Genomic DNA, 25,310 nt, shown 5'->3' on the forward strand with positions numbered 1-25,310 from the left:
GGCAGGGGATCTGTGTCGTCTCCCTGACAGCTGGTGTCCTGTGGTCTGCACTGACACTGTTGGCCTTTGGGGACCATGGAATCAGGAGATACCGAGTCTCCCAGCACTTTTTGTTTTAAGGGCGCCTCAGTGGCAGGGGCGAGGGACTGAGCTGTCTAGCCCTCCTCGTGGTCACCTTCGCCCTCTCTCTGAGGTGTTTCTTATTCCAGGGAACCAGGGGAGGCTTCTGTTAGGTGGGCTCCTCGGCGCTCCTCCTGGCTCCTCCCCGAGCCCTCCCGCGGGAGCCCCTGGAAGAGACATCTGCGCATTGTGGCCTCGCAGAAGTGCTGTTACCAGAAACCCACGGCCACTGCCTCTTCTCTCTCTGTTTCTCTTGCTCAGCAGTGATGGGGTGGGAGCAGGAGCACAGGGGGACCATCAGGGGCTCTTGGGAGCGGGCCTGTGCGCTGCTGTGCGGCCTCCAGACTTGCTCTTCCGTCCCCCCCTGTGAGAAGGCAGCTGGGAGCCATGATCCCGCCCGCCTGGGCCTCGGGCCTGCTCTGTGCCCTGGCCTTGGGCGAGAGGGGTGGAGGGGCTTCTGTGAGGGCGCTGGAAGACAGGAAGATCCACCAGAAAACCTGACAGGTTCAGGTGTCCCCCGTCCCTACGTACCAGCTCCCTTTTTCTTCAAACGTCTCCCATCACTTCACCCACTGCTTGACGTCGTTACGTGGATTCCTGCAGAAGGGATCCTGGACGTTACTCCTAATAAAAAGCTGCCGTGAAACGAGCTGCTGGAAGACCAGCTGGTAATGAATTTTTAGTTCCTGCACTGAGCACCGTTGGCTTCTTGCTTTCATCCGTTTTGCTAAATTTTACCCCGGGGGTGTTTTCTGCACGTCGGGGTTGGAGGTGAGAGGTTTCCTCTTTAAGAATCCGCTTTGGTGAAGAGGCAGAATTGGAGAGCTCTCATGGCTGTCATTTTCTCTTTCTTTCTTCCCTCCCTCCCTCCCTTCCCTCTGAGGAAAACAGACTTTAACCTCAAGTCCTTCTGTGCTTTGTGGGCTTTTCTTGATCCACCAAACCTTCCCTTCAGTTAAATAATCACAGTCCTCCTTTACCCCACGCATTTCCCTTTCTAACTCTAGAATCTTCTTTAACCCTCTCCAAGATTTCTGCTTCTTCACATTGGACCTTTTTGTAGTGCTAAATCATTATATCAAATTCCTTTTCCAAAAAGAGTCCGCTCTGATTTTCACCAGGGCCAGGGGCTGGAGGACTTGTGGGTGAAGAGAGGGCAGCGGCAGGAGCTGGCGGAGGAAAGCGCAGGGCTGGCGGGCAGAGGGCTCTTCTTCTCCCGTCCCAATTACTGGTCTGTCCCTATCAGTGACTCAGGACCCTCCTCCTCATCCCCCCTCGATACTGAATGGATACAGAAGCTATCTTTAGTCTTCATATCCATTTCTTGTTTATGCTCGCAAGAGTTCATTTTTTAGGAAAAGCAAGTTGCAGGGATAAGGTTCTGGATTGTGATCATTAATGGAAATGGAAATTACATATTCTTCCCCAAGATACGCAGTTATCGTCCTCTTAAAGACAATCTAAAAGGTTTTAGCATTACTAGTTATTATTTTCATCAAGGATTTTCTCCCATCTCTTAGCGCTCCTGCAGCTTGGGCCCAGCACTCTCTCCGTTGCGCTCAGGTTTTTCATTAAGCGGCTGCCTGCCTGGGCCGAGACCATTGCTGGTGTTGCCCTGGCAGCAGAGATGCTGCAGCCTCCTAAGGCCACTGTGTTCTGGGGCCGACGTGTGAGGTGTGTGTGGGAGAGAAGGGCCAGCTGTCTGCCGGCGAGAAGGCTCTGAGTTTTACGGGGCTTGGTTATGGCTGTTCCTCAACAGTGCGTGTCTTTTAATTTAGCCACGGTCAGACCCTGCTGAAACCCGGAGAGAGCCTGTGTGTGTGCGTGTGTGTGTCTTTAGATGAATATTAATTCTGTGGAGATAAGACCCTATAAGCAACCTAAAACTTACATACCTAGAAAATGACGTTTTGCTTTCAGAGATTTCAAAGTCACCTGGATACAGTAAAACGTAAACCACTAAAACAGCCCAACCTTACAAGACACATAGATTGAGTTGATCTGTCAGAATTTCAGTAATTAAAAAAGGGTCCAACAATAAGTGAAAAATACAGGCTTATTTGAGTTTTAAGCGTAGCCTTTGGGAGCCCACAGACAAAAGTCTCATTGTGTGTGAGGCCCTGCTGCTTCAGGGGGTCCCCAGGCCTTCCTCTTTTGATTCCAAGGTGGAGCAGACCCCTTTTTGTCACATAACAGTCCTCCCCGCCCTCCCTGCCGCCCAGGATTGAGCCTTCACAATTACCCTGAGTTTTGTGGGGAAGCCCTCAAAGACTTTTTTCTTATCCCAGCAGTAAGTGACACAATCAGTCCATCTCAAGCCCCCGCTTTCGGTGCCCCCAGACCAGTGCTGAGGAGACCTGACTATTCATCTGGGCTGCCTAATGGTTTCCCTGTGAGCTGTTTCTGGAGAACGCAGGCGATAATGGCAAAGAGAGAGGCTGCAACCGTGTTGTCTTTCTCTTCTGGGAACTTCTTTTCTGAAGCAACTGAATGAGACCTCTGCAGGCGAGGGTGGCGGCCTCTCCTTCAGAACGCCTGGCCTGTTTCCCAGTGTGAAACATTCCCCAAATATGCAACTTCGTGAGCGTCGCAGCAGCCTGAGCCCAGAGCCGCCTGCTGCCAGGAGACCTGGCACCCCACTGGGATGTGGGAGTGCGGGCATGGCTTGCCCGGGCCCCTCGTGCAGGCCCTGGGTTTGCCAGATGCCAGGAAGGCCCGGCCCCTGCTTACGTTGTCAGTCGTCTGGGGCGAGAATCTGGCCAACAGTCGGCTGTGATGAGAGCTTGAAGCTTCTCTCTCTCTCTTTAAATCCCCTTCTTCATTCAAATCCCATCCTGTGAAAAGGCTTTTGTTGAAGGAGCAGCCGTGGCATCTTGGTGCATGTCTGTGTCACTGCTGTCCGTATTTCCAAAGACGGGCAGAAAAAACATCCTTGGTTGAATTCCTGAGCCAACAGGTCCAAAAACTGACTTGGAAGGAGTAGAGGTAAACGGCAGCTGTCACATGGCATTTGTGTTGTTTGCAAGTGATGAAGCCAAAGAGGAAAGGAGCTTCTTGAGGATGGTAAGAACCCCCTTCCAGGGGGCTTGGCAGGAGGGTCCTCACTGCGTGTCTCGGGGAGAGGGTGCTGGGGCAGAAGCTCAGGCGGTGCTGGGCTTTTGTGCTTGGACTTGCATTTGGGAGGGTGCAGCTAGCAGGGTCTGGGCATTGTGTAGATCATTTAGGAAAGAAAGGAGCTCTGGGGAAGGAGCTGCTTCCATGTACCTCGCTGGATCTACTTTTGTGGGTTCCTACAGAGTATAGCCATGACTGCAGCCCTACCTTGGCATTATGCTGCCTGAGGCTTTGGGTGCCAAAAAGAGTCACATCAAAAGTACGATCAAGGAAATGGACACTCACTTTTCCTTAGTCTTAAGCTTTCGCTTAATTTTATCTCAACTTAAGCACCTCTGAAGCTCCTGAAGTCTTTGTTTCAAAGGAGGCCACTGATGGAAGGACCTAGAAGAGGGATGGTTTTCTATGTTCTGTTGATTGTCATTTTATCATTTGCTTATTCAGTTTGATGTTCTTTTGCTTTAGCTTGAAATGCACATGCTTGTCAAAAGCAAAAACAACTAAGCGAAAAAGCCACGTCTAATAAATTACAGACTTGAGCATTCACAATAGACAAATGTTCTTTCCCATGGCTTAGTTGAATTATTTTTCTTGAGGCTTAGTCCTTCACCTGTTCAAACTGGGTGACATTGTTCTGTTCTGGAGTTTCTTCATTTTCAGGCATTTGTAGTAAAACATCATGTACCTTCCCTTAATTTTACCCTCTTTTATGTGGGTGTTCTGTCACCTTCGCTTTTTTTTTCTTCTTTTTGCCAATATTCTTCTCCTAATGCTTTCTGAATTCTTGCTTCTTTAAGCACATCTCTGATTTTATTCCTTTGGATTTTTCCCAAGCTCTCCCTTGGCATTCGATGTCTGCACCATGTCTGTTTTTCCAAACCCTCATCCACAGAGCAGTGAGGCGGAGGAGTCAGGAGCCTGGGTGCAGGTCCTGGCTTGACCACTTCTTAGTTCTGTGACTTGGGGCTAGTTAGTTCTCCTCTATAGGCTTCACTGTCCTCAACAGTAAAAGGGGATAATCATGGTACCTATGTCATAGAGCTCTTCTGCGGACTAAATGAGTTAGTACTTGTGAGGTGCTTGGAACAGTGCCTGAAACCATTATTTAGTTTGGGCTTTTTCCATTTCTAATGTGGGGTTTACTGGTAAATATTAGCTGTTAGCAAAGATAAGACAATGGAGGAAAATGGGCTTGTCAATGTGATGGTGGTAAGTATTTCAACATATTCTGTTTCTATAGTACTTCTGGTCCTTGATGATATAAAGGAAAAAAGCCCTAACTAAAGCCACCTTCTTTTTTTCTTAACCTCTTTATTGAGATTCAATTCACACACCATATAATTCACCCCTTTAAAGTGTGCTGTTCAACGGTTTTGATACACTGCATTAATAATCTTTTTTTATTTTCTGGTAAAATATATATAAAAAACAAAATTTGCCATTTTAACCATTACTAGATGTACAATTCAGTGGCATTAATTACATTCACAGTGTTATGCAACATCACTGCTATTCCCAAAACTTTTTCATCACCCCAAAGAGAAACTCATACCCATTAAGCAGTAACTCCCCAATCCCTCCCCCTGCAGCCTCTGGTAAATCTCTCATCTGCTCTCTGACTCTATGAATTAGCCTACTCTAGATAGTTCATGTAAATGGAATCATACAGTTATTTGTCCTTTAGTGTCTGGCCTATTTCACTTGGCATGCTTTCAAGGTTCATACTGATGCATGTATCAGAACTTCATTCCTTCTTATGGCTGAATTATATTCCATTGCATGGATAGACCATAATTTGTTTTCCAGTCATCCATCGGTGGACACTTGGGTTGGCTCCACCTTTTGGCTATTGTGAATAATGCTGCAGTGAACATGGACATACAAGTCTCTTTTCAAGTTCCTACTTTCAGTTCACCTAAAGTGGAATTGCTAGGCCATATAGAAATTCTGTTTTAGCTTTCTGAAGAACTGTTTGCCTGGAAAGCAGTTGCTTTCTGGCCATCCTCTCTTGTATACTCTCCTTTGTTGTCTGTCTCCCTCAGATTCTATTCCATTTCCTCCTGTCACCGGAGTTTCATTGTCCTTCCTTTTCTACCATCCCAAGCACGTGTCTCCCAGCCGTGTGTCTGAGGGACACCCCTCTGCTGCTCTGTCCGTCACCCCCTGCCAGAGCATGTATCACCCCCTCTGGCCATACATCCGCTTGATCCCTTTCATCTCACTGTCTGAGGAGGGAGACGCTTGTACAAGGGCATCCATAGGCCTCAGACCACTTCAGCTGGAGGTGGTTTCATGAAGTTCCTAAAACCTTTCAGGTGTGGGGAGCCAGGGATGTGGAGCCAGAAGCCCCGAAGAATTTCAGCCGTCCTCAGACAGGCTCCTCCATCCCCTCGTCCCCTTGCTTTCGTGGTCTCCATACACTTTGCTTGTCTTTTTTTTTTTTTGGCCACCCTGTCCAGAGGGAGAGTTGTTCTCCCATCTTTATTTGCTCACAGTTTCTGCACTTTTCTATGAGCAAGTGAATTAATGAATGAATACCCCAACAGACTGTAAGCCTGCCTCAGACAGACATTCTGGTTGTTGGGCTAATTGTTAGCTGGGGTTTCTGGATGTCATTCATTTCATAGTAAGGCTCCTAGTTAATCTCAGCGCCATTCTCACCAGAAGAAAGGCTGATACGGAGAAACATCCCCAATTACCATGAGAAAGGAAATGTCGAGAGCCCCGTTGAGTTTTACTGGCATCCACCCCTTGTCTCAGATGAAAACCGCCCTTAACGCGCGGAGGCAGCCTGGCGATCAACCCTGACGACTAGAGGGCTGTGAGAGCCCGTGGAGCCCCGGACCATCTTGCTTGGTGACACCAATTGTGTTTCCCAGGACACTGGGGAATCCTGGAGCCCTGGGCGGCGGCGCCTCTGCTGTCCCAGAAGCAGGCGGGGCGGTCTTAATTCGGAAAAGCTATAGGTCTCCTCTTTTGTCTGTGTTTTTGTGCCTGCAGGACAAAAGATCCTTCATCACAGAAGTGACGTTTTAGAAACAGTGGTCCTGATCAACCCCTCAGATGAAGCAGTCAGCACTGAGGTAAGTATCTGGCTCCGCAGGGCCTCACACAGTGGACGGAGACCCAGCTGATGAGAGGGGCTGGGCAGGTGGCAAGAGAGGGACAAGGGACAGACAGGTTCTGGGTCCAGGGATGCTTCCGTACCCCTAGTCAGCAGCTGGTTCTCTGCATCAGTACCACCCGAGACTGCCCCTTTCAGTAAGGACAGAGTGGAAGACGCTGGCCAGAACTGTAGTATTTTGTAGAGGTGAAGGGGGTGTGGAATGTGGGGTGTACCCGGAGGGTGGGCTGCTGGGATGGAGTCTGGCTGGGAGGTAGCAGGGAAAGTAGACTGCACGCCTGCAGGCTGAGACCTCCATGCCCCAAATTGGGAGAATAATGGCTTCTCAGATGCAGGCCTCCTTCAGAGCGTCCTGCCCACCCCTTGTCACTGCTGAAAGGCAGGACAGCACAGCTGTCAGGAGCACGGCCTCTGCTGCCAGACTGCCTGGGTTCTGCCACTTGTTAGCTGGTGGCCTTGGGCAAGTTATTGACCATCTCTTTGTCTCATTCCACCTCTATAAAATGGAGATCATAATAGCACTGACATTTAGTTTTGTGTCCAAAAGTGTCAAGTGCTTAGAACAGAGCATGGCATATGACAACCAAAACATGTATGTTGGCTTTTCTCAGTATTAATATTTTTATTACCACTATATGAAATTGTTGCCCAAAACCCCAAGCTCATTAGCAGTCACCCCCATTACCCCAACCACTGGCAACCGTTCATCTACTTTTTGCCTCTATGGATTTTCCTATTCTGAGCACGTATTTCAGACAGTGGAATCATATGATATGTGGCCTTTTGTGTCTGGCTTATTTCACTTTACGTAGTGTTTTCCAGAGTCATCTACATCGTAGCCCATATCAGTACCTCATTCCTTTTTATGACAGAATAGTATTCCAGTGTATGGGTACACCACTTTTATTTATCCATTCATCAGCTGATGGACATCTGGTTTGCTTCCACTTTGTGGCTGTCATTATATAGCCTGTTTTGATCCCACTTCATCTGCTCCAGATCAGCAGGGCCTCTCTGACAATCCATGAAGGTACAAGGTGAGGCAGGTGATGCGCTAGCAATCTGTCTTTGGCCATCAGAATCAGGAAGTAGATACAACTTGAAAAAAGCTGGAGGTTGAATACATGTGCAGGCAGATTGCCTGGAACAGCTGTGAGAAATGAAGAAGGAAAAAATGAGGAATTTCTTTAAGGAACCCAGGCTTGCCTGTGGAGCAGATGGGGCTGGAACAATTACTTCGGTACATGTGCATTTCCCTGGACTCTGGGGTCTGTGGGGACAGTGGGTCACGTCCTGTTTACTTTGCATCCCTCCCTTAGTGCCTAGCATGATGCCTGGCAGTCACTTTGTGCTGAACTGAGTTGGGCTCAGAATGAATAACCTTGGTGCTTGGAGTGGTATTTCTGCTGAAGGACAGGCTGGCTCCCTGCCACTTAAAGAACAGAGAGTTCTTTCGTGCAAACCGTTTACAATTCCATTTAAAAGATTCCCAATCAGGGCAGCCTTTTGTTTATGTTCAAGTTCAACGTTAGGCACCTTGCTGCTCCCATTGGAGACTGCTTTTGGAGCTGTGTGTTCGGTGTGTGGCTTGGCAGGAAAGGGGTCCTGGGTGGGAGGGGCTGACTTGGGACCCTAGCTGGAAACCTATGTTTCCTGAGGCAGCAGTTGGGAGACCTGGACTGTACTTGATGAGTCAGCCTGTGAGATATTCATGTCTCACGAACTGCACGCTACTAGTATGCACGCTGCTAGTGGGCACAGCTGTGCAACAAATGATTGCCAGCTGTGGAGACTGCTTTGAAAAAGACAAGGAAACTAAGGGGAGAAAGTTAACTCCTACTACTGTCTTGGTGGTAGCCAGATTTGGAAAATGGCATTCATGGGCAGCTGGTGACCACAGTCATTGGCTCCGTCCAACACCCCAGGGGCAATGTGAATACCGGGGAACGCATACTTCTTGTTGGTAAGAAACTTCAGGAGCTCCAAGGGCCAGCCTAATCCCGAAGGTGGGATTCCAGTGCCCCCCATGGCTCATGCTCCCCGTGCTTTGTTTCAGGTGCGCTTAATGATCACGGACGCCGCCCGACACAAGCTGCTCGTGTTGACGGGGCAGTGCTTTGAAAATACCGGAGAGCTCATTCTCCAGTCCGGCTCTTTCTCCTTCCAGAACTTCATAGAGATTTTCACCGATCAAGAGGTAGGCTCCTGTCTGGGAGTATCCAAGCTTTACAGTTGCTCGGTTATTGTTGTAGCCTTAGGCTGATCTTTGAAAGCGCTCGTGGGAGATAGAAGGAGGAGGGGAGGGGGTGTTGCACTCCTTTGAAATAAGTAAAACCGCGTGGTGCAGTGTCCTGTAGTCCTGTGGCTCATCACCCGAGGAATTTAGAGCACTCATCTATAATTAATTGGAACCATTCTGAATGTGCCCGAGATACAGATGGAGGGGGGTTGGAACAGTCAGCATTTTACAGATGGCAGAGATGATGGAGAAACTTGGAATGACAGAGTCCAAAAGAAAACCCAGGTTTCCTGTTTTCTGAAATACTCCAAAGATCTCTTGGATTTTGGGTAGGATTTAACTGCCCTGATCTCTTTCAGTGCATGTACTTACTTATCCTGGTCAAATAACTTCTGATTTATCTTACTTTTAATGCCTGGCCCCAGTGTTTGAACTTGGGCTGCTTGAATAGCCCAAGAAAGGGAGGCATGTAGGAAAATGGGGTGTGTCTATGGGCCATGTCCATGCCCCAAGAGAAGGATGGTTAAAGTAGCTGGACTGAAGCCTTATCATTAATATTTCTAACGAATATATCTTATTCAAGGATGATACATGTGAAGTTTTGAAAATTATAGGATACTAGTGGTATTTGGTAAAATCAGATCGAACATTTGAATTTGGTTATTTCTGCTTGAGAATTTATCTGGTTGGGAAACTTCTCTTTGCAAAATAACGCGCCTCTGTCTCCTAGTTAGAGCGACAATTCAGGGCTGTCACCATAGCAGCTTGGGGCTGCCCGTAGCTGATAGCAGATTTCTACATGGAGAGGTTGAGGGACGTGCTGACAGGAGGAGTTGCCGCATCTATTTAAAACCATCTTCCCGAGAACTTCCTGAGATGGCGGCGTCTTAGTCTCGTTGGGAAGGGCCATCTGTCTTTCTGCATTTAATCTTCCTTGGCCCCGAGAGTCACAGAGAGGCCTCTGTGTACTTTCCATCATTGGCAAGGGCTGTAAATAAACTGCCCAGCTTCATTAGGTTCACCTGGAGGCTTTTTGTAGCAAGACTGATCGAATGACATCACTGTTTCTTCATTCACTGGGGAGGAATAAAAAGGAACATTTTTCTCCAGCTTTCAGAAGTTGTGATGTCATCTGGGTCCCGAGGCAGATAGCCCAGGCTCCCACTACAGTGAAAAAGGGCCCAGGGCTCCCTCACAACCTTGTTTGATTGCACTGAGATTCCCAAGCCAGAGCTCTAATTCTCACTCTCTCTGCTGCCCTGAGATGGGCGTGTGATCACTGTAATGTCAGAATCTTACGCAAGATTGTGTCCCCAGGTTCGTGTTCTGCCCAGGGCCAGCTGGGCATCTGTCTGGTAGCTCAGAGGTCACACACACTATCAGCACCTTGGCCTGGGCAAGGGAGAGGGCTGCAGAGGCCTGGAAACAGCCCCGTGGCCCAGTACCACGGGTGGGCGGTTAACCGGCTTGCTCTAGGCTCAGTTCAGCCCTGAACCCTTAGCTCATTTACGTGAACACAGGTGCCTCTCCTACATTCCTGTGCAGTTCCACAGTTAGTTTCTAGTGGTTGGTTTCTACCCCCATGTCATTGGTTTGTCTTTTTTTTTTTTTTTTACAGTAAAATAGGACAGAGGACATATGTAAACAAAAGGGTTTGTCATTGCCAGAATTTTAAATCTGGAGGTATCACAATCCACCCATCTGGACCCCAAATAATACCTCTCTCTCTGTCTTTAAATAAGGCAGTGTCAATAAGGTCGTGTTGTGAATATTGCTGCTTAAATCATTTTTACTAGCCCACAAGAGTAGAATTTTAGCACAAGGGACTGTGCATATATCAGAATTTACCACTAATTACAGAAGAAAAAGAAAGAAGAAAAAGAAACAGCTTTAACTGGAGAATGGGAGTTCTGTGCAAGGGCTGAATTCTAATCACTGAGGCATGTTCGGAAGGGCACACGTTTTCATAATATCAGGCAGGCGTTTTAAAGGCCAGAGGCTCTGTCATATTCTCCTCTGCCGGCCCCATAACCCCCACCCCGATACTTTGGAGAAGTAATGCTCAACACACGTTAAAAGATCTCTAGAACTTTCCCTTACAGACTAGATCAATGGTGTCAGGGGTGCTGGGGGAAGACAAGAAAAGGGGAAGACAGGGTAGAATTCACTCACTTCCCCTTGTCCCAACCAGAGTACCTAGGCCTTTACCTTTTTTACATTCTGGACTTTGGAGAAAAGATGCCATAGCCAAAGTGGATTGGAAACCACTGGAGCAGGCTAATGGTTAGCAGGCTTTTAGAGCTGTGATTGCCTATCGTTGCCTTGGGAAAAGGTTTTGAGTACAGAATGACTCAGTAACTAAGGGATCTTAAAGGCCGTTTGATGTCTACTCTTGTTCCTTTTATTTAGTCCTTGAAATATACTAGTCACTCCAGAGAAACCAGAAACACAATTTGGCAAAACCAAAAATGACACATTTTTTTAACAAGAAGAGCTAAAAATAAATGGACTGAAAAATAGAATTATCAGTGCACAGAGCTTCAGCTTTTGTGAGTCATTGGAGGTCAATGACAAAACCAGAACCTACAGATAGAACAGTCATCTGGCTAACCCATCCCTCCCTGAAATCTGAGGATGGTGAAATCACCATCTCCTGGGGACATTTTTCATTCTCTCTGTTAGGAAGTTTTTCCTCATTTGTCTCATCGTATCTTCATGGAAGGAATGTGATCTCTTTTCCACCTGACAGACAGTGTCTTAACACCCTTCACCAGTGCTGCCAGTTTTTTTCCCCTCCAGATTAATCACTTTCAGTTCTACTCAGTGTTCTCCATGAAACAAGATATTAAAAGTTCCTTACATTCTCTGGTCACTGTCCATTGGCAGGAAACGGGGGTAGGGTGGGGATGGGGGAAACTCAGGAGCTCAGTCTTGGCCATGTTTCAGTGCCTTGGCGTTATCGGACAATTAGATATAGGAGTCCAGAGCTCGGGGAACTAAGAGTGGGCTAGAGACATTAATGTGGAAGCCATCAGCACATTAGAAAATAGATGAAGTAATCTAGAGGGAGAAATGTGTTAGAAGAGAAGGGGGCCCAGGTCTAGCATTTAGAGGTTAAGGCCAAGGAGAAGGAGCGAGCAATTTCAGTTTGTTTGTTTTTGATCCAGTTTCTCTAAAATGCTACGACTCACACTGGACACCATACTCCAGGAGTCACTGACCAGGTTAGGATTGTGAGAGTCAGTGACTTCTATAGTTTTCAATACAATTTTCTATTCAATAAGTCTAAAACTAACTTTTGACCATCACTATCCACAATTAAACGTCAGTGAAGAAGGGATGCAGGCTCTGAGGAGCTCTGTAATTAACATAGTTTTCGGGGGGGTTCCCTTTAAGAAAAAGAAAACAAAATTATTAATACACAATTAAGTACAGGACTTTGGGAGGGGACCAGGCCTCTGAGGAGCCTTGAAATTTAAGCTTCTTTAGCTTTATGATAAATGCACTTGACTGTCAACTAAAATCCCTGAGTCTTTTCCATGGATATTGTTGATAAGCCCCATCTCCCAATCCTGCTTTCCCAGCTGGTTTATTGGACTTTACATTTATCCCTTTAGAATACCTCTGTTTGTTAGAGTTGACTTTGTCATCATCATCCCAATGTCAAGAGCTTTCCTAAATGTCTTAATTCTGCCACCCAACAATGCCTAGGCCTCCTATTTTCATGCTGTCCGCAGATTTGATAAGCATGCCTTCACCATTTTCATTCAAGTCAATACCAACAGGACATAAATGAGCCTATCGTAGACCTCCCTCCAGGTTGACATGGAGCAGTAGAATTTACATGGCTGGCTACAGATCACCCAATTCTACCGCCACACTGTGCAGAGATCCTCTTAAACATCTTGCTAAAACCCACAGATACACTGTCTGCTATATTTCCTCATTAGCCAAGCAAGTAATCTAACCACAAAAGGAAATGTAGTTAGTAGGCTATGGTTTAGAAATTGCAATCTTATTTCGTTAATATTATCTGCTGTAAAGTCATTTATTTCCTATATCTTCCTTCCTCTTCCAGTATGCCTGCATTTAATTAGAAAAGGTAATTAACAAAAAAGACTATCTTTGACCCAAACAATATTCCTTCTGGTCATGTCACCCACCCGTCTTTGTAAGAACAAGGGGAGGGTAGCAGTCAGTGTGCTTGAGAAGTATTAGTGGGCTCTGGTCACTTCCCAAGTGTCCACTTCAGGAGGACAGCACGTATTGAACTGGCCAAGTTCAGTGAGGTTCAACAAACATCGATTGAGCCTGATGATGTATTGGGGAAACAAAGATAGCAGAGATAGAGAAGACGTGTTTCCGCCTATTCAGGAGCTTTTAGTATAACGGGCTCTACTAGCTACCATTTATCATGGTGATGATTTCCAAACTCTTTTAGAGGAAGCCTCAGGTTCCAAGTCTAAGACCTACTCCCAGGTTTCCTTGTCACTGCTCACATTGTTGGCTCCTCCTCGTTGCTCTCATCTGCTCCTTGGTTGAGCAGGCACTTGTGAGACCTGGTCTTTGCCCTTGAGGCCCTCTCTCTCCAGTGTACGTGCTGGCACAGGTCTGGAAGCCGGTTCAGGGGGGACGTCGGGGCTTTGTTTCTGCTGTGCTGCTCCAAGGCCGTAGGACTTGTTCTTCCTCCTCCTCCCGGACCCTTTCCATCTGTCTCTTTCATGACGGGTTCTCTCCAGCCTGAGACTGTGTTCTTGTCTCATGCACAGTATGTTGTTGCTTCTCCAAAGGAACCGGATTTTCCCTCTCTGAAAAAAAACCTGTCTGGCAGTGCTGACTTTCTTTTCTGCTTTCTCTTGTACGTCACAGTTTTCCATTCACCAGCCTCTTTGCTGTTTTTCAAGGCCCTTGACTTCCTCAGAATTCTGCACAGCTTTGTTTCCTTTGGGGGGTCATTTCCTTTGTTTCATAGAAACTCTCTGGGTAGAGGTGAAAAGATGGAAAGTAAGGAGGTATTCCTCAAGTCCTTTTACCTTCTCCTTGATCTTGATGATTACCTACTTCACATAAAAAGAGCTAGTGACTGAATACCCCCTGCACACAGCTGGATCATACCTTTACCTGCCACACCCCTCAGGGTAGAATTTCAAAAATTAAAATGAACTAAACTTAATTTTTACATTTCACTATTAAAGACTCAGCAGTTTGAGTTATCCTGAATTTCTCCTCAGAAATGTGTTATAAAACATGAATAGTTTGCGTGTGCTCTGTGTGAAAATTAGGATTGAGACAATTGTAACTGTTCTATAGTGATGGTGATGTGGGTCTATGCTAATTACTGGACAAGAAGCCATAGTTGGTGCTGATGTTTGCTTTGGTCAGCAAATAATTTGAGCAAAGACTCCCCCATGGATGGCTACCATTTACTGTTTATCATCAGTTTTCTTAGCTTCCAAAATAGTTGATTCTTATCCCTTTTGTAGAAGATCGTCAAGTCAGAGGAAGACAGCAAAGTCAAAGAAGACTTGTTGTTTTGCTGTTTTGTGACCCTTCACATAAAATGTAGGACAAATAGGCTAACAAAACAAAATTGGCTATTTTACTGCAATCTAACATTGGAAAATTCAGATTTTATAACCCTTCTAAACATTCATACTAGTAGCCTCAGAATACTGGTATCCAGGAGGTTGTATGAGACAGAGAAAACCACTCCAGTATTAGAAGGGAAGAGTTTAGACCCACTGGCTCAGGGATGCCTGGACCAAATGAAATCTTTGCTTTGCCCTCATCATTTACCATTAAGGACACAGAGCTCTTTTCATGAGCTGATTTATGAGCTTTGCTGTTAACTGAAGGGAGAAGACTGGAGTTTATGGCATGATTCTCCCTCACTACCTACTAGGCATAGGGCCATAATATGGAGTGAGAAAGAAAACAGCATTTTCATTAAGTAAGTCACAGTCTCTGTTTTGGTCCCAATTAACTCTTCTGCATTCCCATCCTGCAGTACTAAACAATGTATTGAAAACTTTTCAGCCAGTTTTGATTTTAGCCACTCATGCCCAGCTTGCCCTAAAAAGAACAGGAATTGTAATAGAGTAGAATATCTCACCTTGGATTCAAACAAGACCAAATGGGAGACAAATTTTGGCTACTTGCTCACATAATTATCCAACTGCTCTGACCATCTTGGTTTCAGAGTGTCTGTATTTGCAGAGAATCTGCTGGATGAACTACTCATGCTTTACATAGTGTGAACTGATGCCAGAACCAGTAATTTTTTGTAGTAATGTGCAGTCTATAACTTCCTGTCTCCAAGATGCAAAAAAAAAACCACCAAACTTTTTTCTTCTCTACCTACCAAATTCTAAAAATTGACACCATGTGCACTATATCAAAATTCATTTAACGTGTCATCAGTCCTTTTTGCCCAGCCCAGTGGAATAAAAGAAAACATTTTATATCAGTGGTGAAATGACTCACCGAGCCATCCCCTGTGATAGTTTGTTACTTTTTAAAGGGCATTTTTGCATGGCAAGTACCCAGGGGTTGTACCCAGAGTATTTCATAACCACACAGGCACTGATCATCCAGATGGTCACTAGTCTTAGAAGTGGAGCAGAGTTCTGAAAATTCCCTGCTGGGCAAGAACAGATGGTTGTCGAGGTCTGAGGGCGAGGTCTGAGGGGGAGGTGCTTGGGGCGGGGGTAGCAGAGTAGGGAGTTGAGGGAGAAGGGAATGGTAGGAGTGGTCAGGACAGAGGCTGTTCACTTACCAGTATGGAAATATTTACCAACCAACATCTCTGACATTTGCCCTGTGTGCATCCAGTGATCCTGTCATACCTAGTAATAGATGGAGAGGATGGATCGGTGATGAGAGTCACTTAAACTTCTTCTTTCTTTGTTTCTTATGATTTTTTAAATCCCAGATTGGGGAGTTACTGAGTACCACCCATCCCGCCAACAAAGCCAGCTTAACCCTTTTCTGTCCCGAAGAAGGGGACTGGAAAAACTCCAATCTTGACAGACATAATCTCCAAGACTTCATCAATATTAAACTCAACTCCGCTTCTATATTGCCAGAAATGGAAGGACTTTCCGAGTTTACCGAGTATCTCTCAGAATCCGTGGAAGTCCCATCTCCCTTTGATATCCTAGAACCTCCCACATCAGGTGGATTTCTGAAGCTCTCCAAGCCCTGCTGTTACATTTTTCCAGGAGGGAGGGGCGATTCTGCCTTGTTTGCAGTGAATGGATTCAATATGCTCATCAACGGAGGATCAGAAAGAAAATCCTGCTTCTGGAAGCTCATCCGACACTTGGACCGAGTGGACTCCATCCTGCTCACCCACATTGGGGATGACAATTTGCCTGGAATAAACAGCGTGCTCCAGCGGAAAATCGCAGAGCTCGAGGAAGAACAGTCCCAGGGCTCCACCACAAATAGTGACTGGATGAAAAACCTCATCTCCCCCGACTTAGGAGTTGTATTTCTCAATGTACCTGAAAATCTGAAAAACCCAGAGCCAAACATCAAGATGAAGAGAAGCATAGAAGAAGCTTGCTTCACTCTCCAGTACCTAAACAAATTGTCCATGAAGCCAGAACCTCTGTTCAGAAGCGTAGGCAATACCATTGATCCTGTCATTCTTTTCCAAAAAATGGGAGTTGGTAAACTAGAGATGTATGTGCTTAACCCAGTCAAGAGCAGCAAGGAAATGCAGTATTTTATGCAGCAGTGGACTGGCACCAGCAAAGACAAGGCTGAACTAATCCTGCCTAACGGTCAAGAGATAGACATCCCAATTTCCTACTTAACTTCAGTCTCATCTTTGATCGTGTGGCATCCTGCAAACCCTGCAGAGAAAATCATCCGAGTCTTATTTCCTGGCAACAGCACCCAATACAATATCCTGGAAGGACTGGAAAAGCTCAAACATTTGGACTTCCTGAAACAGCCGCTGGCCACCCAGAAGGATCTAACTGGCCAGGTGGCCACCCCTGCTGTGAAACAAGTAAAACTGAAGCAGAGGGCCGACAGCCGGGAGAGCCTGAAGCCAGCTGCAAAACCACTCCCCAGCAAATCCGTGCGAAAGGAGTCGAAAGAAGAAACCCCTGAAGTCACAAAAGCTAATCACGTGGAAAAGGCACCCAAAGTTGAAAGCAAAGACAAGGTAACGGTGAAAAAAGACAAACCAGTAAAAGCAGAAACCAAACCTCCAGTGACAGAAAAGGAGGTGCCCAGCAAAGAAGAGCTGCCTCCGGCCAAAGCCGAGGGGCCTGAAAAGCAAGGCACAGACATCAAACCCAAAGTCACCAAGGAGAAGACTGTGAAAAAGGAAACAAAGGCAAAACCCGAAGAAAAGAAAGAGGAGAAGGAAAAGGAAAAGCCAAAGAAAGAAGTGGCTAAAAAGGAGGACAAAACACCTGTCAAGAAGGAGGAAAAACCAAAAAAGGAAGAGGTGAAAAAGGAAGTCAAAAAAGAAATCAAGAAAGAAGAGAAAAAAGAAGTCAAAAAAGAGGTTAAGAAAGAAACCCCACTGAAGGAAGCCAAGAAGGAAGTTAAGAAGGAGGAAAAGAAGGAAATAAAAAAGGAGGAAAAGGAACCCAAAAAAGAAATTAAGAAACTTCCTAAAGACACAAAGAAATCACCTACTCCCGTATCTGAAGCAAAAAAAACGGCTGCATTAAAACCAAAAGTACCCAAGAAGGAAGAGACTGTCAAGAAAGATTCTGTTGCTGCTGGGCAGCTGAAGGAGAAGGGGAAAATTAAAGTCGTTAAGAAGGAAGGCAAGGCCGCAGAGGCTGTGGCCGCGGCCGCCGGCACCACGGCCACTGCAGCAGCTGTGGCGGCAGCAGCTGGAATAGCGACCACTGGCCCCGCCAAAGAACTCGAAGCCGAGAGGTCCCTTATGTCATCCCCCGAGGATCTGACCAAGGACTTTGAAGAGCTGAAGGCTGAAGAGGTCGACTTAGCAAAAGACATCAAGCCTCAGCTGGAGCTGATCGAAGATGAAGAGAAACTGAAGGAAACCGAGCCTGTCGAAGCCTATGTCATCCAGAAAGAGATAGAAGTCACCAGAGGTCCCGCCGAGTCCCCCGATGAGGGCATCACCACCACTGAAGGGGAGGGTGAGTGCGAGCAAACCCCCGAGGAGCTGGAGCCCGTCGAGAAGCAGGGCGTGGAGGACACTGAAAAATTTGAAGACGAAGGAGCAGGTTTTGAGGAGTCCTCCGAGACTGGAGACTATGAAGAGAAGGCGGAAACCGAGGAGGCTGAGGAGCCAGAAGAGGACGGAGAGGAGACCGTGCGTGTGAGCACCTCCAAGCACAGCCTGGCGGAGGAGGAGGAGAGCGTGAAGGCTGAGGCTGACGGGTACATCAAGGAGAAGAGGGAGTCGGTGGCCAGTGGTGATGACCGAGCAGAGGAAGACATGGACGAGGCACTGGAGAAGGGAGAAGCTGAACAATCTGAGGAGGAGGGCGACGAGGAGGACAGAGCCGAGGATGCCAGAGAGGAAGACTATGAGCCCGAAAAGGCTGAAGCTGAAGATTACGTGATGGCCGTGGTTGACAAGGCTGCGGAGGTTAGCGGTGCCGAGGACCAGTATGGATTCCTTACCACGCCCACCAAGCTAGCGGGAGCCCAGTCTCCTGTCCAAGAACCTGCATCTTCAATTCACGATGAGACTTTACCCGGAGGCTCGGAGAGTGAGGCCACTGCCTCCGACGAGGAGAATCGGGAAGACCAGCCTGAAGAATTCACTGCCACCTCCGGCTACACCCAGTCTACCATTGAGATATCCAGCGAGCCCACCCCCATGGACGAGATGTCTACTCCTCGAGATGTGATGAGTGACGAGACCAACAATGAAGAGACCGAGTCCCCATCTCAAGAATTTGTAAACATCACCAAATACGAGTCTTCACTGTATCCTCAGGAATACACCAAACCTGCTGTGACATCACTCAACGGACTTTCTGAAGGGTCAAAAACAGATGCCACTGATGGGAAGGATTACAGTGCTTCAGCCTCCACCATCTCACCACCCTCGTCCATGGAGGAAGACAGGTTCAGCAGATCTGCTCTACGTGATGCCTACTGCTCTGAAGAGAAAGACTTGAGAGCCGGTGCCACGCTGGAGATCAAAGACACCGTCTCAGCAGTTTCAGATGAAAAACTTAGCCCACCCAAGAGCCCATCCCTGAGTCCCTCTCCACCATCACCCATAGAAAAGACCCCGCTGGGTGAACGTAGCGTGAACTTTTCTCTGACACCCAGTGAGATTAAAGTCTCAGCAGAGGCAGAAGTAGTCCCAGCATCTCTGGAGGTGACCCAAGAAGTAGTGGAAGAACACTGTGCCAGTCCTGAGGATAAGACCCTGGAAGTGGTGTCTCCATCTCAGTCTGTGACTGGCAGTGCTGGCCACACACCGTACTACCAATCTCCCACTGATGAGAAATCTAGTCACCTTCCCACAGAGGTCATTGAAAAACCAGCAGCAGTCCCAGTGAGCTTTGAATTCAGTGATGCCAAAGATGAGAGTGAAAGGGCTTCCATAAGCCCCATGGATGAACCTGTGCCTGACTCGGAGTCTCCTATTGAAAAAGTTTTGTCTCCTTTACGGAGCCCTCCTCTAATTGGATCTGAGTCTGCATATGAAAGTTTTCCAAGTGCAGATGACAAGGCTCCTGATAGATGTACCGAAAGCCCCTTTGAAGGAAAGAATGGAAAAGAAGGCTTTCCAGACCAAATAAGTCCAGTTTCTGACATGACTTCCACTAGTCTTTTCCAAGACAAACAGGAAGGGAAAAGCACAGACTTTATACCAATTAAGGAAGACTTTGGTCAAGAAAAGAAAACTGATGATGTTGAAGCCATGAGTTCTCAAGCAGGACTGGCTTTAGATGAAAGGAAGTTAGGAGGAGATGTTTCTCCTACACAAATAGATGTCAGTCAGTTTGGATCTTTTAAAGAAGACACTAAGATGTCCATTTCTGAAGGCACTGTCTCAGACAAGTCAGCTACCCCTGTTGATGAGGGTGTGGCAGAAGACACATACTCTCACATGGAGGGTGTGGCCTCGGTCTCCACAGCTTCTGTGGCTACGAGCTCATTTCCAGAGCCAACAACAGATGACGCGTCTCCCTCGCTGCATGCTGAGGTTGGTTCCCCACATTCCACTGAAGTAGACGACTCCCTTTCAGTGTCTGTCGTGCAAACGCCTACCACTTTCCAGGAAACAGAAATGTCTCCATCTAAGGAAGAAAGCCCAAGACCAATGTCAATTTCTCCACCAGACTTCTCCCCTAAAACAGCCAAGTCTAGGACACCAGTTCAAGATCACAGATCTGAACAATCCTCGATGTCGATTGAATTTGGCCAGGAATCCCCTGAGCATTCCCTTGCTATGGACTTCAGTCGTCAGTCTCCAGATCACCCTACAGTGGGTGCAAGTATGCTTCACATCACTGAAAATGGGCCAACTGAGGTGGACTACAGTCCTTCTGACATGCAGGACTCGAGTTTATCACACAAGATCCCACCAACGGAGGAGCCGTCCTACACCCAAGATAATGATCTTTCTGAGCTCATCTCAGTCTCTCAGGTGGAGGCCTCCCCATCCACCTCCTCCGCACATACCCCTTCTCAGATCGCTTCTCCTCTCCAAGAAGATACTCTATCCGATGTTGTTCCTCCCAGAGATATATCCTTATATGCCTCGCTCACCACTGAAAAAGTGCAAAGTCTGGAAGGCGAGAAGCTCTCACCAAAATCTGATATCTCTCCACTCACCCCGAGAGAGTCCTCTCCTTTGTATTCCCCTAGTTTTTCAGACTCTACCTCTGCAGTCAAAGAGAGCACAGCACCTTGCCACACTGCCTCTCCCCCACCAATGGGTGCAGCATCTGCAGAGCCGTATGGCTTCCGTGCCTCCATGTTATTTGATACGATGCCACACCATCTAGCCTTGACGAGAGATTTGACCACATCCAGCCTGGAGAAGGACAGTGGAGGGAAGACACCTGGAGACTTCAGCTATGCCTATCAGAAGCCTGAGAAGACAACCAGGTCCCCAGATGAAGAAGGTTACGACTATGAGGCTTATGAGAAAACTACCCGGACCCCAGATGTGAGTGGCTATTACTATGAGAAAACAGAGGGCACCATCAAATCCCCATGTGACAGAGGCTACTCCTATGAGACCATTGAAAAAACCACCAAGACTCCCGAAGATGCCGGCTATGCCTATGAAATTACTGAAAAGCCCACGCGGAGCCCCGAAGAGTCTGGGTACGCATACGAGATAAGTGAGAAGATGATAAGGACCCCTGAAGTGAGTGCTTACAGCTACGAAAAGACCGAGCGGTCTCAAAGGCTCCTGGATGACATCAGCAATGGCTATGGTGACTCTGAAGAGGGTGGCCACACACTTGGGGATTCCAGCTACTCTTATGAGACCACTGAGAAAACTGCCAGCTTCCCTGGGTCTGAAAGTTACTCCTATGAGACATCGACAACAACTACACGAACCCCAGTTACCTCCGCATACTGTTACGAGACCCCCGATAAAAGCGCTAGAACCCCCGAGGCGTCTACATATGCCTATGAGACTCCAGACCAGTGCTACACTGCTGAAAAGAAGTCCCCCTCCGAGGCTCGCCAGGATGTTGACTTATGCCTTGTGTCCTCCTGTGAATACAAGCATCCCAAGACGGAGCTTTCACCCTCCTTCATTAATCCCAATCCTCTCGAGTGGTTTGCCAGTGAAGAGCCAACGGAAGAATCGGAGAAGCCCCTCACCCAATCAGGGGGAGCCCCACCACCTCCTGGAGGAAAGCCCCAGGGCCGACAATGTGATGAAACCCCTCCCACCTCAGTCAGCGAGTCAGCCCCATCCCAGACGGACTCTGACGTCCCCCCGGAGACAGAAGAGTGCCCCTCCATCACAGCTGATGCGAACATCGACTCAGAAGATGAATCAGAAACCATCCCCACAGACAAAACCGTCACGTACAAACACATGGATCCACCTCCGGCCCCCATGCAGGACCGCAGCCCTTCTCCACGCCACCCTGATGTGTCCATGATGGACCCGGAGGCCTTGGCCATCGAGCAGAACCTGGGCAAAGCTCTGAAGAAGGACCTGAAGGAGAAGACCAAAACCAAAAAGCCAGGTACAAAGACCAAGTCATCCTCACCTGTCAAGAAGGGTGATGGGAAGTCCAAGCCCTCTGCAGCTTCACCCAAGCCAGGGGCCTTGAAGGAATCCTCAGATAAGGTGTCCCGAGTGGCTTCTCCTAAGAAGAAGGAATCTGTGGAAAAAGCAACAAAAACCACCACCAACCCTGAGGTCAAAGCCGCACGTGGAGAAGAGAAAGACAAGGAGACCAAGAATGCCGCGAACACCTCCACATCCAAATCGGTAAAGACGGCGACTGCAGGTAGGTGGAAGGTGCTGGCATCCTGGTGCAGGACACAACAATTCTACTTCTCACTGCAGCCTCTGCATTTCCATCCGACTTTGTACTGGGGAGGTGAGAGAACACAACTTGGTGCTCTCCCTTCCCTTCACTGTTTTCGTCTGCCAAAAGGTATAGATCTCAGCCCCGTGTAGCCTGTAGGCCTGGGGATAGCTCAGCTTATGGCCCAGGGCAGCTCTGATTTCCCAGATGCGACCCCTGGGTTTGCTCCCTTTTGCAACACAGCAACCGCAGCCTTGTTCTGAATCTTCAGAACCAAGGATGTGTGTTTCATGCTCCTCGGGAAGATTCTGTTGGCATTGGCTTCAACCACGCCGGCCCCAGAATCAAGCTGAGGTGACACGGGCCAGGAGCTCTCAAAGGCCTAGGGAGAACCAGAGTTCCAAGCCAAGCCTGGAATAAGCAGCATAGGTCCAAGATTTAGGTTCCATTTTTTAAAAATAAAAAAACATTTAAAAGAAAGTTACAACATTTTAAAAATTAAAAATTATACAGTTTTTAAATAGAAAAAATTTACCAGGCTGGAGATGCATCCCCATTAAAGGCAATGCTTTGTTTGATCAACCAGCAAATTCAGTTGACCACTGGGTACCCAGTACAAATAGAGAGAAAAGCATCCAAGGCTCTACTTATCCCATTCTGACCACAAGGCCTCACTAACAGAGACTCAGCATTCTATTTCAGATTGAAATTCCACTTGGCAAGAGCAGATATCCCTGACTTCAGATTCTTAGACTTATCAAGGTCTCAGCAATGACCTGGGTTTTTGATGGAACAGGTCTCTGATGGCCCAGCTTCATTTTGTTGCTTCAAACCAATTACAGGGATTTGAATTCATACATTTTATTTGCTTTACACAGTTATTTGGGGATTTTAGATCACAGTTCACAAAGTAACATAAATTGACTCAAACGTGTAAAGCAAACAGTAATTTAAGCAACACTTCCTTGGTTTATTATGGAAAATCTGAGAGATGAACCTTTGGGACTCTCAAATTCAGTACATTTTAGGAAGTATTAGTTACAGGTACAAATTTTTACTTTTAAGCAACATGGAGCATCAATTTCAAGACTCAGGTCTTATCAGGTTTCCTCTTTTTACTTGCACGTAGAAAACAAACTGAATTTGTTCATGCTTAGACTTAATAGAAAACCACCAGATAATTAACTCCTTGATCTAAAGGACTGGACAACTTGACCTGCACTTAGGAGAAAACATGAAATCCATCCAAACAGATAAAATCCAACTGAAATCTGCTACCAAACTTGCTGAACATACACTCTAGCCCGCACAACTGATATTTTTTTTAAACTTTAAACTTTTTTTAAATTGCACTATTAATTAATTTTAAAACAAACCTGGGTCGACTTCTGGCAGTTCCCTCGGTTTGGGCTTCTACGAGCAATGTTCCTTTGGTGTTGATGGGAGTGATTTAGTGTGCAAGGGGAAACCGCAGACATTTTTAAATATTAGAAGAGATGTAACTCACAAACTTCTGTTACAAGTCAGAATTCTCTGGGAGACTTACACATGGATATGTTGAGGGCTTTTAGCTTAGGTTCATTATAAAGGCTGGCTAATCTATTCATAAAATGAGTCGGTTTATCCAAATACCAGTTTGCCTGATTCTCACCACTTCTCTACCCCCCTGAAAATAAAACTAGACCATTGATGGAATTCACTGTTGGTTTCGACTCTGGGATGACAGCCTCTATACATCCCATGGAGAAAGGCAAGAGGATTAAATATATAGGATCCAGCTAGTATTTTAAATGGCTTTACAGCAGTGGTCTCAAACCAGATACCAGATACACATTAGCATCAGCTGGGGTGCTTTTAAAAAATGGTGGTACCCAGGCCCTACCCCAGCCCAATTAAGCCAGACTCTGGGGCATGGGGCCTGGTATTAAGCATGCTAAGTGATTCTAATCATGTGGCCAGGGAAAGAATCACTGCCTTAGAATGCTAGTTGTATTAATGTTTCAAAAAGTTTAAACCTTCTAATTAGAACAAATCAGAAAGCCAGCTCACCAAACAAGGTGCCCAGAAACTTTGGGGTTAGTCTGAATCTTTCCTTTGCCCGGGCTTTCTGATTTAGACTGGGAATTTTGGCTGCCACATGCCCCTGACCCCAGTCTGGTATGTCCTGATTGGCTAGAGAAAGCCTAGTCTTTCTGACCCTTCCTCTTGCCAAAGTTTGGTATCCGATCTTGTCTAAGGAGAGACGTCTCACATTTTAGAGTACTGTCCTAAGGAGAGAATACAGTGTTTCATCAGTTTATGAATGAGGTTGAGGTGCTGAGGGTCTTGGAAATCATATGGTGTTAATTAAGATCTGACCACTGGCTAGGTCGAATGTGAGGGTATAATATTCAGCTGTGGGCAAAATTGCTTTCAAATGAGATCTTAACTGGATTACAAAGATTGCTTAACTGTGTTTTACCAAATGCAGATATTTTCTTTTGTCCTTTAAAATCTGTTTCTTAGACCACTTTTCAAATTAAAATGCACATTAGTACCTCTTTCAGGAGGAGTGTTACTACCTAGTTCCAGCTTTGAGGAAGGCCTGAACTCTTCTTCCTAATGGGTTGTCCACAAAGGGAAACATTCCATTATTCATTTCTCCTGCTGAGATGGTAAACAACCAGGTGATATTTTCTCAAACTGCCAGTGTTAAATGCCCTCTATGAGAGAGGGGAATGCCCAGTACCCCCTCCCCATGTGCTAGAGGACCTTCTCGGGAAGGAGTAGGGAAGGTGTACTGGACAGATGGGTCTCTTCGCATTCCTGTGACCCTGGCTTTCTCTTTATTTTTGTTCATTTACTGAAGGGCCAGGAAACACCAAGACATCCAAGCCCTCAGCTGTGCCTCCAGGCCCCCCTGTGTACTTGGACCTGTGCTATATTCCCAACCACAGCAATAGTAAGAACGTCGATGTTGAATTTTTCAAGAGAGTGAGGTCGTCCTACTACGTGGTGAGTGGGAATGACCCCGCTGCTGAGGAGCCCAGCCGGGCTGTCCTGGACGCCTTGTTGGAAGGGAAGGCCCAGTGGGGCAGCAACATGCAGGTAAGAGCTCCAGGACAGTGTCCGCACTGCACATGGAGCTGTGTCCAGAGGCAGAGGCAAGGGATCATGTTTAATGAGGCACCATTATGACTGTGGATCCACATGAGGTACCCCGGGGGGTCTGCCACACATAAACTATCCTGAGGACAAAGTGGAC

At 46.9% G+C, this 25,310-nt stretch overlaps 1 protein-coding gene across 2 annotated transcripts in view; it reads left to right on the plus strand.

The window, feature by feature from the left end:
* MAP1B (microtubule associated protein 1B) overlaps window positions 1-25,310 on the plus strand; it is a 94,059-nt gene that overhangs the window by 63,293 nt on the left and 5,456 nt on the right. The window contains exons 1-5 of one of the 2 annotated variants that reach the window (XM_057541523.1): window positions 2,747-3,183; window positions 6,235-6,317; window positions 8,415-8,555; window positions 15,529-22,045; window positions 24,915-25,153. In XM_057541523.1, coding sequence (XP_057397506.1) covers window positions 8,424-8,555; window positions 15,529-22,045; window positions 24,915-25,153 — 6,888 coding nt within the window. In that variant the 5' untranslated portion in view covers window positions 2,747-3,183; window positions 6,235-6,317; window positions 8,415-8,423. Of the gene's footprint in view, window positions 1-2,746; window positions 3,184-6,234; window positions 6,318-8,414; window positions 8,556-15,528; window positions 22,046-24,914; window positions 25,154-25,310 lie in introns of those variants that run through there. The other variant, XM_057541521.1, reaches the window with a different exon arrangement.

Source organism: Balaenoptera acutorostrata, chromosome 2 (genome assembly GCF_949987535.1).
Source record: "Balaenoptera acutorostrata chromosome 2, mBalAcu1.1, whole genome shotgun sequence".
Taxonomy (NCBI): domain Eukaryota; kingdom Metazoa; phylum Chordata; class Mammalia; order Artiodactyla; family Balaenopteridae; genus Balaenoptera; species Balaenoptera acutorostrata.